The 18,073-nt window shown below is 38.2% G+C and overlaps 1 protein-coding gene across 3 annotated transcripts in view; it reads right to left on the bottom strand.

Annotated features, from left to right (window-relative positions):
• Nucleotides 1-17,354, bottom strand: part of LOC150084400 (cell adhesion molecule Dscam1-like) — a 266,709-nt gene extending 249,355 nt beyond the window's left edge. For all 3 annotated transcript variants that reach the window (XM_090376031.1, XM_090376032.1, XM_090376033.1), the window contains exon 1: nucleotides 16,525-17,354. In XM_090376031.1, the coding sequence (XP_090232157.1) occupies nucleotides 16,525-16,573 (49 nt within the window). In that variant the 5' untranslated portion in view covers nucleotides 16,574-17,354. The remainder of the gene's footprint in view (nucleotides 1-16,524) is intronic.
• Nucleotides 17,355-18,073: the final 719 nt, after the last annotated feature.

Here is an 18,073-nt window from a genome sequence, read left to right as displayed (position 1 = left end):
CCGTGGTAAAGCTGATTCCACTCCAGGTGCAATAGTATTAACGGCCAAAGCGGCTCAACATGCAAATAAGTGACGTCTCTGAATCACCTTTGTATGTCACCATCTGTATAAAAACGGTTACTGCCGAGGACTTCTCTCAAGAATCCAAGCAGATGATAAGCGCATGACGTGTGGTCTGTTTAGTATGGGAGGAGAATGATTTTCCTGGACATGTCCCTAATCATGTTGCAGAAGACACCTTTGACCAACAGTCTGCAGCGTATTCTTGTGATGGCTGTTTTGGCAAGTGCAGTATTTTCTTTGTTCACAGTGGTCTCCTTCGAAGAGAAATTTATTATTTTGATACCACTATTGTCCCATAAGTTAATCGAAAACAGGCCGGTGGTATCATGGTTTGGGTTTCATAAACAGCACTGGGCTCACTTCAACCACACTGAACACGCCCACGTTTCTGGTCGAGAATGAATGGTGGACACAAGTGTGCAAAAGTTGCAATATCCAGCATAGAGTTCCGATTTGAACTTTATAGAACAATTATGGAACATACCGGAGCATTGGGTCAGGGCCAGACAGTGGTCACTGTTCTTCAGGTCACTGTACCACTGCAGTCTACCGTTCGTTGGTGTAAAACCTACCCAGAAGTATGGATCGTGCAGTAGCAGCAAAGAACAACCGACACACTATTGAACGAGCGGTAGTGAACTCTGTGTGAAACGAAATATGTCCAATATTTTTGAAAATATATTGCTGTATATATTATAATTAAAAGTTATGAGTGGGTTTAGCTAATATCTGTTTGTTGTTTTAATAGGGTTATAGGAACGTCGGCAGACTAAGGCCATATTGCTCTGTGTATACTGTTTGTAAATTGCGTGTGTTCTGTGGTCGATTTTCTGTTTGCTGGACGAAAACCCCGGGTTTCAGGGATAAAAAAAACACACTACCTTCGCCTGAGACCGGTTAACTCAGCCACACTGTGGAAAAGGCCCATGAAAATTCCTCACGTCATCGACGGGACTCGAACACAAGTCTTTTCCACCCGGTGTGGGGAAGATGGCGATTCTACCATCTGGCTAACCATGAGGGCACTCTAATATCTATGAATAAAATCCAAACATATGATTGTTATTATTTTAAATATTTTACTTGTTAAATTAGAGAGAAAACGATGGAAACTAATTACGAAACCGCCTGCGACATATCAGTTCTTTTATACTCAAATGTATCTCCAAATAAACATAAGTTTGCCAAGTACACTGCATTATGTTAAAGGCTGGCAGGTGGAACAGCTGCGTCACTCTTGAAAAAGTCCATGCACTTTCTGGAGCGGTTTCGAGTTGCATTAGAAAAAGAGCGTGTTTTGCTTCTTCTCGCCGATCAGATCTCGATAACCGGTAGTATGAGAAAATCATGACCCCAGAAGGAGAACTTTCGTTGTAATATTATAACAAGAGGGGTTTTAAAGCGAGGAATATAAGAAATGGTGTGATTTGATCTTTTGTTGGCTTCTTCTAATATCCGCGTGTAGATGAGCTTAATTTCGCAGGCAAGGGAGAACTGGTGCCAAATTTATTACAAACACAACCCAAATATCAACACGCTTGGTAATGCAATGTAAACAAATGGTAATTGGACACAGTGTAATTATACTGGTGCTTCTGCTTGTAGTTTACTCAAGACAGTTTTCGGAGTGAATTTAGAAGATGTTGAGTAAAGCTGAGGCATCCATCAAGGTACAAAACCAATAAAGGAAGAAATTGTGACGGAAAGGTTTTGGGAAAAGAATAAATAAAACAAGCAACAGTGCTTCCAATATATCCCCAACGGAAGTAATAATCCAATAAAAACATGGTTGCCGAGGAAATGGTGCGAGAAAACCTGACGACATACAGGCGGGAAGTGCTGGCTTCTAGAAAACACGACAAACAGACGTTTCTCACGCGAAGACTGGGATCAGAAGCAGAACAACCAAATCCATTGACAGATATACAGCGTTAATCCGAGAGAGAACAAAAGATGCTGAAGAAGAAGAGAAAAGGAAAGATATGCCATTAGAGCAGCTTGTAAAATGTTTAGTTTTACGTGCTTTGGGTGTTTTTTTTTTTTTTTTTTGTCATAAAATATCTGATTTTAATGCAGTGCAACAATTCAAAGTAATGTAACCGAATAATGCAACAATTATTTCCCAATAATTATTGAGCAACGATCGTCTAACAGTTATTACCAAACAATTATTTAAAAATTATCGTGCAACAATTATAACCCAACAATTAGTGTAACAACAATCTGCTTTATGTTCACTATGTATACAGCGATATGTTTGGCCTGTACTAGATGTGTACGTATGTAAGTACCAAAGAAGCTGCCATAAGGCCTAAGTTAAGTGTATTGTGTGGTCGATTTTACTGTTTTCCGGATGAAAAATCCGAGGAAACTCCGGTTTTTCATCCAAAACTCCATCCCAATTTTTCATCCCTCAAAATAAGCAGACCGACAATAGAACTCATGCAATTTACATACACTATATATACTAACCTCATGGCCTTAGCAATTTCTGCGCAAAATCTTTTAAAACAAGTGTAAAAAAAAGTATTTTCTTTTACCTAGACCATATATCGGTAAGATATAACATTCCGAGATTCGTTTTTGTTTTATAGAAGCCCCCAACCCGATTCGATTCAATCAAGATTCGACCTCTGTTTATTTCATTTAATAGGCGCTACCATACCACCAAGGTCCAGTATGAAACCATATTTGAGCGATTTTACTTCAAAATTTAATGTTCTTTTTCCCCTAGAGTTCATTGCAACGTTTGCACAAAATGGAATACGTGATTCAGTTGAAAGCATCGGCTGAATTACGAGCTCTACAGGTCATGACAATCTAATAGTGACCTGACCTCCTTTGTTTACAGATATTAGAAAGGCTACTTGGATTCTTATTCATAAAATCTAGTGCAACTTCCAATTATTTTACTTTCTGGAGGGAAAAAGTGCATTGAACATTCTGAGTTGATGATCGGGTCTATTTGTAATAATCCATAAAGGGATGCGAAATGCTCAGCTTTTTTTTTTTTTTTTTTTGTACGGAGGAAGACGTGCTCAGTGGAAGATGATAGCGAAGAGCTGTGCAGGGTATGAAATAATGATAAATCTGCAGATATAGAAGAGAGAGTGGCTGACAGAGATCGGAACGAATCACTGGAGAGATCTGCCTGTTGGTACACTTACACAGGAAACCATTTTGTCCAATTTCTTTTCTGTGTTCTTACAAATCTCAGCGGAAGTCAGAAGTGCACTACGTATATTAAGTACTTCCATTTCTTTATTTGACTGAGGCATCAATCAAAACATCTCTACTTAGTATTTGGACTATCTTGCACTACTTTAAATTGAAGATAAAACGATGACTGAATACGATTTATATAAGAATCAGCGAATAAGTCTATGAAAATTTAAAATCTATCAAAGGAAGGAATTTTTCAAAATTCAGTCCTATCTTATATAAATATATATTACTTGCAAAGCTCTTCATTTTTCCACTGATACGATAATACTCTTGTATTTGCTTCTGTCTGTTCAACAAATAATGCGGTGCAACAATGCAAAGTAATGTAACCGAATAATGCAACAATTGTCTAACAAATTATTTCCCAATAATTATTGAGCAACGATCATCTAACAGTTATTACCAAACAACTACTTAAAATTTATCGTGCAACAATTATAATCCAACAATTATCGTGCAACAATTATAACCCAACAATTGTCGTGTAACAATTATAACCCAACAATTGTTGTGCAACAATTATTTCCCAACAAATTGATGAGCTAACAATATGTCTAATAGCAAGCGATATATGACATCATACCATTGATATCTTTCATTCGGTTTTGTGTTCTTATAAGACATCGGAACTATTTTAGCTACTGCACGAATAATTTTGGATTTTTTTAGAATAAACTAGATGAGAAGTGTACATAACTTTGAATTTTCGGGAAGAAGTGAAAAAGGAGTAATTGGGCTAAGAAAGCAGTGCTACAAAGGGCGTTATAGAAATGGAAAAACGTTAATGCAGCTTTCGGGTGTAAATTTTATTTGCCGATAGAACTACAACAATTCGTCTGGGATTCTAAAGCAACGGACAGAACTCAGAGTGAGTGAAAAAAAAAAAAGTGTAGAAAGTCTCCTCACAGCCGTGCTAGTATGCTATATCAAAGCTCCTTTTGAGGATCCCCAGATACCATTATCCTGTCGGATGTGTGTTCCTGAGACCAAAATATGCTGTTAAAATCCTTGTATGGGAAAATCTCATCTTGTAAGCAGCCTTTCTAAAAGCGATAAAAAAGTGCCCGCAGCCAAGAGGGTAAGAGGCGGTGATATTAAAATAGTGTGAAACTAGTTCTTTTCATTATTGCACAAATGTATTCGAAAGTGTTTACCCAAACCTTGTGAATCCTCCATAAACTTTTCAGAACATTCGGAATATTTTTGCGAGATTTTCCGATAGTATAACGAGTTTTCTTTAGCCTAACTTATCACGGTATAATAACCCAATAGTTTGCATTTAAATAAAATGGTTTGGGGATGTCAGTGTAGTTGTATACAGTAGTCAGTAAATTTTAATCTAAATGTCTGAAGAGCATCGTCTGGATACAATGGGCTATTGAAATCTCACAAAAACGGAAAATATTAGATATTAAGATTTTGGAAACTTCTAATGATACGTTTTGTCAACTATAAATGACACACTTCCCCATATTTCCTCCCCACATCGGGTGGAAAAGACCTGAGTTCGAATCCTATTAATGACACAAATAATTTTATGGGCCTTTTCCACAACGTGACTGAGTTAGTCGTTCTCAGGAGAGAGTAGCATTGTTTTTTCTCCCGGAAACTTGGGTTTCTCGTCCAGAAAACAGCAAATCGACCATAGCATGCATGTATTTGACACGAGCCCTAAAAAAATCCATCTTCATTTTAATGGGAATTGAGTTCTTTAGCTCATATTCATTAACCTTCCCATTCAAAGCAGCCGAATCACCAAGATCTTCGAGAAATTTGCTCACCCACAAATTAGGGTTCTAACTACCATCATATCTAATAGAGTTCCTCCTAATTAGAGCAACCGTAACCCACTAATTTCATTATGAAGTCTAAATGTCAGATGTCAACGGAAAGGTTTGCAGATGATATGAAAGTTGGCAGGATGGTTAGTAACAGAAATCATGGTGTGATGAAATAAAACCTAGAAAATGGGTTTAATATTGGAAAATGTAAAGCACTGCATGTGGGGAGCAGTAATTCCAGAATAACAGTTGGATGGCACCGCACTCATGATAGAGGAGAAAGAAAAAGAACGGGGGGAGGGGGTAATTGTACAGTCCGACATGAAGTTTTCTGAACAGGCTGTTAGGACCGCTCTTGGCATTCTCTCGATGATGTACAGGAATTTTTCCAATAGGAACAAGGCGGTGATTGTTCATTTGTATAAGGTACCGGTTTGGGCACACATATAGGTCTGGAAACCTGATTTTAAGAAGAATGTGGATCTGTTGGAACGGGTGCAGAGAAGAGCAAGACGATTATTCAAAGACACAATTGGGTACCTATTACCAAAAAAAAAAAAAAAAAAAAAAAGATTTCGTATCTGCAAATTGCATTGTGTGGAATTTAGGATGTTTGCCACACTTTTGAGATTTTTTTCCAAGAAGTTTCACAAGGATCCGTCCTTATTGCTGCCCGTTTTGGAATTAAAAATAAATATATAACAGAACAAATCCAAAATGTCAACACTATAGTTTTGTACGTTGATGATATCAATATCTCATAGGCAGAAGCAGCAGTGCGTAGCACACGTTTCTTGATTAGACCGGGAATCGAGCCCGTGACTACCAAATACGAATTATGCGGAAAGGTCAATGGAGTGACCACCGCATGTCCTCGGAGCAATATGGCCTTAGTTGCTAATGCTCCTAAAAACCAAATAACAACAACAACACCAACAGTATCTCATAACATTCACGAAGCATGCGACCTATAGAGCATCAACTTCAAGGAGATATAAACAGAGTTAATAAGTAAGCAGGATTAAACGATTTTCGAATCTGCAAGCAAAAATCTGCTTGCACACATTTTTGTCGGAAGCGAAACCGTTATCTTGACTTAGGACTCTAACTTGATGGACAGACTATTCCAATAGGTTCCATTCCAGTAATGGATGCAAAACATCCATTTTTTTGTGGGTCTTATTGTAGACAGGAAATTAACTTTAATGGAACATATCAAGCAATGACGACTCATTTGTTTTAAAAAACTGAACAGTGAAGGTCTTATCTGCAATGACATGGAAAGCAGACTAATGCACTCTACTCCGATTATGGGACAACTCCTAGTACTCTGAAATCACCACATCTCATACATCACAGCAAACTCCGTTTTTCATTAGGAGCTTTTCGAACTTCACCCATTCTACGCCTATATGCAAAAGCCCATGAACCTCCACTACACCTCAGGAAAGTATATTTTCTACTGAATTATGCAGAGAAGATAAAATCACTACGAAGACAACCAATACAGGAGCCACTTGATATTCCAAGTTGGGAGAATACATACATATATTATGCACTCGATTGTCAATCTGCAGGTATACGTTTAAGAGAGCTACTTCAAACTACGAATATTAACCTGTTGCTCTGGAGGTTTAATGGCACATCAGCTGCTAAGGCTATAATGTGCCTAATATTAACCTGGATTGTATTTCACCTTTAATAGAATCTCTGCTATCATGGGAATCCATGCAAACTGTATGTGACCTACACTTTCACTCATGGGGGTAGCAAAATCGACTTTCTCTAATTTAAAATCTTTAACACCTGCTTGTGACAATCAAAAATATGAACTTGGATGAAACCATAGAAATATTAAAGAATCGTCTTTAAATTACAACTATAGAAAATTTTCTATAAATTCAGACTCGAAGAAAAGCAGCTAGTGTGCCCTTTAACAATTAAATATAAATTGAATGGGATCCTACATTGAGGTGTACTGTCTGGCACGATCTTTACAGCAGCACTTAAACACACTACAAAGGGCGTATTTTATAAGTAATTTAAAAACCTTAAGTACGAAATATGAGATTAATTTTCAGACAACCTCCCAAGATACAAAGGAACAAATTTTAAACAATTTTTGTATTTATAATCGTAATTATATTTAATAATAATAAATTTCTGTTTATTCCGGAAATGACGACATTCTGTGCCCTAATCACAATAGATGATTTGTTTATAATTTTTAAATAGATAAAAATGACGCAGAAAAGGAGTGATATAAGACAGCAATGATGCAAATGCACTCTATAGGAATTATTAATTTATATGATTACATTAATGTTGCTACGATATGTTTGTCTAAGCTCTGAGTTTATTCAAGTTATTAACGCTTTCATTAGTCGAATATGGCATTCGTGAAAGAGTAAAGATTGTCTGCCAAATTGAAACGTTCTTTCACAAAACTTCATAAAAGAATAGTCCGTTTCCTCTTGATTGAATCATCGATGCGAAAGTCTTTTCTTTCGGTTCTATTATCTGGCTTAATATTACTAGCATTCTGTTCTCGTTGTTAACCTGCTTTTTTTTTTTTGCTTACTAGTTGGAAAACATCACAGCGCCCTTAAGAATGCCCCATAATCGCAAATACATTATATCTGCGAACTGTATTCTCTATTGAATTAGCATCAACAGTCCTCAGAGTGGCATAGATTTCGCTAAGCTCATTTTGATACCACCTAAAGAGTCGGTTTAGAATACTTTTATGCAGATATCCTGGTATTATCTTCCTCCTTTCTTGGAGAACCTCTGATACTGTTGTTTAAATATATAAAAAATGAATTTTAATAGCGGAAACACGAGCAGGAAATGGGAAAAGCAAACATTATATATAAACAATGAAGACAAACATTGAATATGAAACGGGAGTCGAGAGCTATTATTCCGTTACTGTTTAGTACCTGGGGGACTGATTGAGCCCTGGCGGAAGGAGGAACTGTTTGTCTAGGAGCCATAAAAGTGCCTTGAAAGTCCTATCGCCCACTACTTTGCTGTCATTAAAACAGACAGCGAAATGGGAGATGGAGGCAGAGTAGTTAGTGGAGAGCATTTCTCCTTTGACTCTTCGCATGGTTTCAGGGGTGGTACTGGCTAAGATCGATCTAATACGAAGGATCACGCAACTATCTCAAGGACAGACCTCAGATATTGTAACTCTATACACGAACGTTTATTTATTTCTTTTCTCTTTTCCTCTTTGTTATTAAATAATCTACAATTAAATGACGATCGTTAGGTCAATTGGGGTTATCACCCTTTTGATTCATCGATCCGACAAAAAGCAACAGAAGAACACCTGGGGGTGGCCATCTTTGAGAAAGACCGATAGAAATTTGGCTGGGTTGCTGCCAGTGACAGTCGCATTACCGCTTTAAAGACCATTCTCAATTTTAGAACCACATTCTTTGGGCGTGCGCAGTGACGCTGTTTCTTTTCCAAAGAGAAAACAAAAAACGTAGGTAGACAAGCCAAATAATGAAGTCCATAGTCCGTTCAACTGTAGAGCTAATAATAATTCTACTTCTTCAATGGAACAGACATTAGCAGTCTCGGCTCAGATGCTTCCATTGGGTCATTGCCAAAAAGATTGTTGGAAAATTGCGCCCGTGATCAAGTTAGAAATGTGCTTCGGCCGGGAGCAGTCGCCGGGACTCTCTTTCTCCCTCTGAAGCAGTATTCTAATTTTAAACGGTTTTCGATACCATTAAGTCAGATAATATTCTTCCACTCCATATACACTTGAACTTACCCGGTAATGACTGTTCTCGCAGCTTCTGATAAAAACTGCACACAACATTTTTCTCCTTTATCGGGGCATTCCGTGGACGAGCGGATTTGCCGTTCGACTACCACCGTCAGGAAAGGTCAGAGTTGGAATTCCGGCGGTGGTCGGAGCTAACCTAGAAACTTTTCGGAGTTAGCGAATCTTGTTAAGAGATTTATCGGGATTTTCATTCTGAAAACGGGTAATTTTACTTTAATGACAAGCAGTTTGTACTTGTATCACCACACTAGGACAAAAAATAAAATCAAATTATCGTTTAACAGCACTGGAGTTTATCGCTCATATCCCTTTTGTGTTTATTTTGTAGAAGTGTGTTCTTGGGCCGATTTGCATATCCCGTGGCTGATGAACTCTGAGTATAACGCACGGGAATGACAGAAGAACCCTATTCCCTTCGTGTGAGAAGCTAACCACAGCCTCCATTGAAGAGGACTTTAGAAATTTCCCCATTCGTAGACGGAAATTGAACCCATTCATTTCCAAGCTATGGCAGAGGGCGAGGTATTGTATCTTGCCCACTAAGCTGCTACGGACGACACCCCTCAAGGGCAGAGTTACCTTAGTGGTAATCTGTAAGGGTTGTTCAAACGGTGGAAGTCGTTTGCATTCCACGAACGACGTTCTTGCTCGTGATAGAGATGCAGATATAGGTGCAGCGTGAGTGGAAAACAGAGAACTTAAGGAAGTGTGCAGTATACTCGTCATCGATTGAATGATTGCAACCTCGTAGGAATCACGATATTTATAATCGCTACTCAGCAAGTCTTAACATTAAATGTTTGGTTGATGCAAAGAAACAATGAAATATAAGAAACGTAACTTTATTAAAAGAAATAGAAATAAAAATATACAGATAAAGAACCTAATCATTAAGAATAAAAAAAAGAAGTTATTGTGTACACGTACAGAAGCTTTTGAAGCGGTGTACTCTTTTTATCAACTATAAAGAAAACTAATGTGGCATACGACACATTAGTACCATCATTATATTAGGGAAGCCCGGAAAACATGTGATAACGACAAACCATTGCGGATCTGAACGGTGACTACAAGAAAGATGGGGAGGATGAAAAAAAAATCAGGAAATAAAGAAAGTATCAGCCGTCAGACTCTAGGGAAGTAGAACGAACGACGTATATTAGCCACATTATAAAAATTCTTCCGTCGCTCGTCATGTTGTAAAATAACCGCCTCCATAGTGCAAGGGAAAGTTCACCAATTATGGATCAGCGCATGCTCCAGGATATTTGTACAGCGTTATACGTTAGTTATTTAGTCGAGCATGGCCACATATTATCCTTCTGCAAATAGGGATGCCGAGATCCCAGAATTAAGGTTGTTTTTTTCAGGTTTGGACAACTCTACTCCATGTTCTGGATAGCTCCGCAGTTCACATTTTACAGATGACACTGTGCGTCTTTTACCGCACCTGTTTGAGCCATATACACTCAGCCAGATTTTAACTGATGATGATAACGTGCCTGATCTCTTTAAAGGCAAACATATAGCTGGTTAAATACCGTTGTATTTATCCGCTGTAATTTTTTTAAACGTTTTATCTGTTTTCTGACAGCATCTCTTTCAGTTCATCATATTAATCCTTTTATTTATATAAGAACCTCGACTTGTAGCATTATGGCGTTAGATGACACTGCGTCATTGCCATCCAGACACCCATCCATCTATCTGGATATATTCCAGTTGTATGGGAATAATTCAGTTTCCCATATCGATCTCAATAATGAGCTAATTATTCCCCCAATATTGAGTTTGGCTAGGGAATTGTCACATTACCATATGTGCAGCTCGCTGTCAGAGGTTGTAGTCAGTGGTTTCCAGTTAAATCTGTCGTACCCTTGCTGCAACGTGTGGATTACGTTTATCGGATCACATTCCCAGAGAACGGGTAGGTTATATATTGATGACACAAAACTGTAGACTTTGCGATAGTATCTCAGATCATTTGGTGGCTATTCGGCATGCCAATTTCGCATGTTCTGCTGTCGCTGTGCATTACTGATGTAAGCAGCGCATTAATTGCAATACACATTGAAATGTTTAAATTTTAGATACCGCTCATGATTCTCTTAATCGCTGTTGGCTAGAGGCGCTTCAAAAATGTGTGACAGGTTCCAATATTAATCGTAATAGAGGGATATTTCCCTGGAGTCTGATGGCTTATATTTTCTTTCCTCTTTATCTTTTATCTTCACTTCCCGCGCCTACAGTATCCTTCCGGTAGTCGCTGTTCACTTTCTGGATTAGTGTGTCTTAATCATGTGTTGCACAGTTTTCGGTCTTCTGTAATTAATAATGACATCATACAGTACTTTGAAGTTGGAGCACATCTCCCCAAAAGCTTCTTTATGTGTATATTTTGATTTTATTATTTATCTGTATATTCTTACCGTTTTTATTTTATTTCACATATTCTACCTTTTATCCCAAAATATTTTTCCTTATACTGCTTTTTAATAAAGTTTTATTTCTTACTTTTTTTTCGATTTTGCAAGGTTTATTTAAGTACTCTTATTCTGGAGGCAGAAGGCCTTTTTACTAATGTTGATGTTTTCCCTCCCTTGGAAAAGAAGCTCCGAAAGACGAGACATAAACATCAGTCTGAAGAACACTATCTTGAATTCTAAGCAAAGACAGCCAGGGATAAATGATTTTCCTCCCCTCCACCACAATTAAATTTCCTCTGCACATGCGCTAACTTTAAGAATAGAACTTTGACAATAAACTTAGAGTGCATTGTGTTCTCATACTTGCTTACGGTCAGGATTCTTGTGATAACAAAACCCAACCCCCAGCTGTCAGTGGCGAACAATGTGACTGACAGATCGAGCAAATAGATGGCTAAAGATAATTTTCTAAAAGCAGGGGTGAGCCAGAGGCCATTAGTCCACCGATTGATGATCTGATGTATAGACAGACAGTAAAAGGTAGCCAATTAACATTATCAGCATTAGGTTTAAATTTTCCTTCTAAACCTCAATTAATTCTTAAAGGATCCTTGAAAAATTAGCCATGATGCTCACTAACTCAGTAGTTGGTGAAAATTCCCCCGCCAAGAGGAACTTTTTAAGTTTTTCTGTACCCAGATCTTTTCGCTCAGCAGGGACACTCGCTATCGACTAAGCCACAGAGGGTTAACTGAATGAGAAGATAACAGCGGTCCGTAACTGATGTCTGAACATTTCTTAGGATGGTGCCACTGACCGCACAAGAACATTGATATTGACGGGGGTAGGACAAGAATTGATGGACATATCGGTGGTTTTCGACATTGAACTCGATCGCAATGGCATGATGGAGATGTTCCATATCCGTGGGATGAGTAATGATCACCATGGCAGAGACACGCATAAACAGAATGGATGAATGACAGGGAGAGTACTCCAACTTATAGCGGTGTACTGAAATTCTTTTCTCTGCGCTGAGAAAGAGGAAAAATGAGGTTTAGCTGACTTTGTGTAGCATTTCAAGAAGCATAAATTGGTTTAGATAGAACCAGACAACCCTGAACCAATCATTACACTAGCAGTTATTTCCACTTTTAATATCCATCAGAGTATTTCTACCCACTTTCTGTTTTAAACATTTATGAACCTGAAATGGAATAATTTGCGATAAATTCACTTATTTTTTGGATACTTTAATTAGTTTCTAATTAAGCCAATCCTTTATGAATATTCTTAACTTGCGCATTCTTAATTATCGTTTAGTCGTTGAGGGATAAGCGTATCCCTCAACGACTAAATTAAAGTATGTTTAGAGTAGATTAGAAAGCTCCACTACTTCCTGGTGATTACAAATTCGTACTTTTAACAGAAAAATATTCATTTACGCCTTCAAATCTAAACTGTATCTAGTATAAGTTGTAGAATTTCATATTAAGTTTCTAATTGATACAGTGAAACAAGATTGGTTTCAGTGGGTGTGCCTAAAGTTAGGGCATCCAATTTATGAGACTTTTGAACGGATTCTGTTTTTTGTTGGAGTTGCTGAGTAGTAGACATTTCCAAATGAAAAAAGACGCAACTTACTCTATGAATCCTTAAAGACAAAACAGTTTTTTTAAACCGAATTCGTGGCCTTGGACTCTCTAGAGTTCAAATACATTCCAATTCAGCGCGATAGCTGAATACCAAAAAGAAACAGAGGCTCTTACGATCTCTCTCTTGTAAAATAAAAACTTCTTGATCGACTCTTGTACGCGCACTTTCGCCAACATCAGGAACCGGGTTTTACTCGTTGGGAAATGTGCTAAACTAACATTGGAAGACTCTATTCTCCATCTCAACGTGTTCATAATTATTTCAACGGCATAAATAAAAGACGAGCAGATGTAACCGAATTTCATGCCACTGCAAAAGGAGCATTGATCGAAAAATGCAGACACTTTGCCTCATGTAATTTGGTTCAACTTCGGCGGACGCTTTCCAGGTTCAGCATCGTCGCTGTCTGAAGCCGATGGCATTGATTGGATATTCCAGCGCTTAAATGTTTAAGTTGCAGAACAATTTTTAATTTACAGCTCTTCTGATCTCTCTCCACTCTGTTTTAATCTCCTTCATTTCCTTATTGCGATTTCCCCTTGACCTTTCCTTTACTAAAACACTTCCATCTTCACTTTCTGTTTTAATATATATCCATCTATCCTATTTTTCTTTATCTATTCTTAAATTTTTCGGTTCTTTTGTACACATTGTGTTTTTTTTTCTTCTATATCCTCTCCGGTTGCATCTTATCTCCTCTTTGCTTTTCGGATTTAATTGTCTTTTTCTTCTCCCAGTCTCTTCGTCACCGATCACCCCTACCCTTCCTCTATCCCTAGCTCGGTTACTACAAATTAAAAAGAATCAGGGAACTCGGAATGTATTAGCAACTAGCAATTTAAAACTACATTTGTATTTACACGCAACACCAAAAAAAGTTAATTTCATGACCCCATTTTTTAACTTATAAAAAAAACAACCTTCTGTGATGTTTAAAGGTGAAAGAAAGGTCATGTTTACATAACTTACGTGTAAGTATACAAGGTTTACTTCCCAGTAGTTTTAAAAAAAAGTGGCAATTAATTTATTGCTTTTAGTAGCGTCAATCTTGTTTGATGCATTCTGGTAGCGAGGCTGTGCCAAGGATGCCACCTACAGTTACAGTAAAGGCAGTTGTTTTTCGGCTTAATATATTGTAACAATTAGAATCGCTTGTTTCGCTTAAACAGAGAAAGATGATTTCCAATCAAATTGAACTTTCCACAGCGGGTCTTTTTTGCCACCAAATCTCCTCATCAGTTGGTGTGACTTTCCAAGGAGTGAAAAGATATACCGAACTATAGTTCTTGATTAATGCCCATAAGGGAAAACGCTCACCGGACCAGAAAACACACTTTGTTTACAGTATATACCGATGGCTCACTACAGGGATACGCTTCAACAAGCATCTTCAAATACTGACAGTGGGATCAGGAAAGTTGGCTCTCTGGAGAAAGAGCGAATACAGCTCTGAGTGTTATATTACGTTGTAGGCAGTCGATGACATATTACGTGTGTCTTTGCTGCCAACTCTTGCACGACGTGCAGCTCGCTGGGTAACACACTCCAATCATTGCTTGCCACCCCTCCCTCTCCATCGACTTTCTCTCACTGGTGAGCACTTTGGAGGTAACTGAAAATCCAGTCATTCCATCACTTCACGGGGAAAAAGTATATACCGATTACCGGTGTGTTAGTGTAAGCGCGTGATATACAATGTTCCGGAAGTGGATACATGGCTATCAACGCTTTCCGGAAGAAAATTTTAAACTTGCCCTGTTTGCAGAGACTAAAATGTGCTTATTCTCCACGTTTGTTTGGAGTCAGGTTGAGATGCATTGTCAATAAGAGCTTATATTCTTACGTTATCTCGGTTTCGGTTGTTTTATTAACTTTGGGAGGATATTGAATCCATATCTTCTCAAAGTTCGTGTTAAATTCCACCAGTAAAGCGTTTCTTTTAAGATTTTTGGGGCTGAGATGGCTAATGTTTATTAGAGATGTTGGGTTTCCCAGTGTTATTTCAACTCGCAGGCTGGTGAACCACCCTTAGTTACTGTAGAAGACATTGGAGCCTCTTTTGTGGAGCTAATCTAAAATAATCCCAACTGCCCTTTCATTCCCTTCCCATATTTAATAACCATCGCATTCTCTGTCTTTTTCTTTTGAGATTAATTTTATCTTGATTTGTAGAGTAAAAGGCCATGAATAAACTAAAATTATAGACATGATATGCAAATTACAGATCTAATATATCTCGTAGCCTTAGCTGCCTTGCTGCTTATTCTAGAGCGTAAAATAAAGCAACGAAAACAGTGCTTCTTCTTTATAGCAAGACTTAGAAAAGCTAAACAGGAGCCATTTCATGGGAGGATGCTCAAACATTCTCCCGACATATCTGATCTTTCTCCAAAAATCGTAGCTTTGTTTCTTTGGAAGAAAAAGATCCCAAAATTATACTTTTTAATCAGGGGTGTCAGTTTACTTTTGAAAACTTGGAACAAATGTCCGGAGTGTAATTTTGTACGATTCTTTGCAAGGCAAAGTCATTTATGTTTTTATTCTGACAACTCTTACGCTGTTTGCTTAGCTCTCTCCAAACTCTGTCAAATGGGACCTATATAGATGTGTTTCAAAAAGAGGAAGAACGTAAAATACAAATTATTTCTTCTATACTAAGAAATCTCAGATAAAATTGGCATCTCCAATCTCTAATTAAATTATTTGAATATAAAAAAAACACGCTTATATAGATTCAAAAGAGTTTATACGACTTATCGACATTTTAAATAACTGAATCTAGACACGGAACGCTTTGATGATGCACTATATGGAAGGTTAGTGCGGTAAAATAAACTATCTTTTCTATCATTAATCATCATTAATAATCAATAATAAAATAAAACTATCTCTCTGACAAATAATCAACACTTATTGAGGATTCATAAATCTAAGTTTTACGCCAAGAGGCCCACTGTCTTTGTATTTCTAAAATTATGTGGGAAATCGGAAGTAACGGTAGGAAAATAAGGTTAAAGTCCTCAGCAGCAATCTGGCGAAGCACCTACCAGCGGTGCTGTTGCACCAGAGGCCGTCCAGGTGCGTGAAGTCCGTGTAGAACACCTTTAACTTTCCCTTCTCCTTCAATATGAGGCGTTTATTTCAAGGCTGGGTGGGCTGAGGCATTCGTCGCACGATATCCACTCCACAGCCGAGACCATTAACCCCGATGACAGCTTTAACACCCACTCAACCCGATCCCATTAGAAATAATGTTACGTCTATGGTTTTCGATTGGTTAACTGGAGGTTTAAACGCTATATGATTATATTAAATGGTGAATAAGCGTGTCTCTTAATCAGAAGAGATAGCAGAACATTACTGTTGAAGGTGTATGCTCTAGTGCAACTTTTGTTTTCGATTCTGCAATGTCTAAGGACAGAGCGCAAGTGTTAACTCTTTGGAAAAATAAAATATTGGGTTGTAGGATTGTTGTTTTATTCTGATTGCTCTTATTTATATCGTAATCATCGCTTCCAGCCATTTAGGATTGACTACTAATACTACAAGGCACATAAAGCTCTCTTACCTGATGAGAGATAAGAAATGAGCAAATACTCCAGGAGCAAGTAATACATGGCACTCGATATCCTTATCAGAATACCAATCACTGCAGCAGAGCGAAGAAATGAAAAAATAAAAGAAACTACCTTCACAACACCAGCGTCGGATTAATGGGGTCAGTGAGTATTTGACGTGTCAACCCCCCACAGCTAAACACATCACTCTGTCTGGAATTCATCTTCGGTTATTTCGGGTCAAAGTAATCACCAGAAATAATTTTAAGGGATTCAATCTCCAACTTCCAGTCCATACAGTTTTAACGCTCCCATTGGGGGAAGCACGGTTTGAAAACTTGTCCCTCGATCGTACTTTTCTTCACATAGTGAACGGAATGTTACCTCCTTCGCGACGATCAGTAGTAAATAGGGGGGGTTAAGAGGCGGTAGTTTCTCAACAGAAGGTCCGGGTAGTTGGGTCGGGCAGCTCTCTCAGAGGATCACATTTCTATAACAAGATGAAAGTTCTGGTTGGTGCACTAACTCCCCGAGACATCAAAAGTATCCTTTTAGGTAACCCGATAAAGTTTTCTTATCTTGGTACAGGCGAGCATTCTTCCAAACTTTTTCGCTAACCACGCGCAAACACAATCTCCTTAGATTCTAAGATACGGAAAGAGAAAGAGTAAAGAGAGACAGAGAGAGGAAGAAAGGGACACGGAGGGATAGAGAGAGAGAAAACAGACAGAGGCACGCGGTAAAAGAAAAAAAAAAAAGAAAGTTCCAATTCAACTCTGGGAGTACGCCAAGCGCGCGCATGTAATCTCTCGCACGTAAACTGAGAGAGCGTCCTTACAACTCCAAGTCACTGGTTTAAATGCCGCCTCTCTCTTCTGCGCCTGTCTGTATGTGTCTAGTGTGCGCGCTCTCTGTATGTGTGTGTGTGTGTGTGTCTAGCGCGCGCGACCGCCCTGTATACGCGTATTGACCGGTTCGCTCACGCAGCGACACTGAGGTACAATAGAGTCCTGCGATGCACCTGAATGTTTCGGTTCTTCTCTCGTACAGCTGGAGTGAGCGCACATCTCACGTGGTAAATCTTGCTTTCCTTCTTTTATGACTTTCCCAGGACCGTGATCCGTGTGGGTTGATATGCTTTCTAACAAGATACTTTGCGTGTACGTGATTACGTTTTTCAACACTTCTTTGGTTTTTGTGCTTATTTCTCCATGAATAAGGCAAATGACGCTCAATTTAGTTCCTTCCTGGAACAAAGTCTTCCAAATTGGAGCATTTGCCGGTTTAAAAAAAAAATGGTAATCTGTATAAGCAAACACACGAGTTGGGCCTTGCGATGGCTTAAAGAAATTTGGTGTGACGTAGCCGTTAAATCATAGTGGAAAAAGATAGATAATGTAAGTGGAAAGGAAAGAGAGATTGAACGATAAAGTGCATTTATGTATTTCGACAGAAAAAGAGATAACACAATTAAATCTAGCAGAGTATATTATTGGTAGCACGTTAGTAAAAGGGATAATACAACTAGATTTTGAAAGGGGTGGAAACTAAATTTGATAA

This window comes from Mastigoproctus giganteus, chromosome 6 (assembly GCF_048544385.1).
Source record: "Mastigoproctus giganteus isolate SK-2022 chromosome 6, ASM4854438v1, whole genome shotgun sequence".
NCBI lineage: Eukaryota > Metazoa > Arthropoda > Arachnida > Uropygi > Thelyphonidae > Mastigoproctus > Mastigoproctus giganteus.
This window is presented reverse-complemented; position numbering and strand designations above follow the sequence as displayed.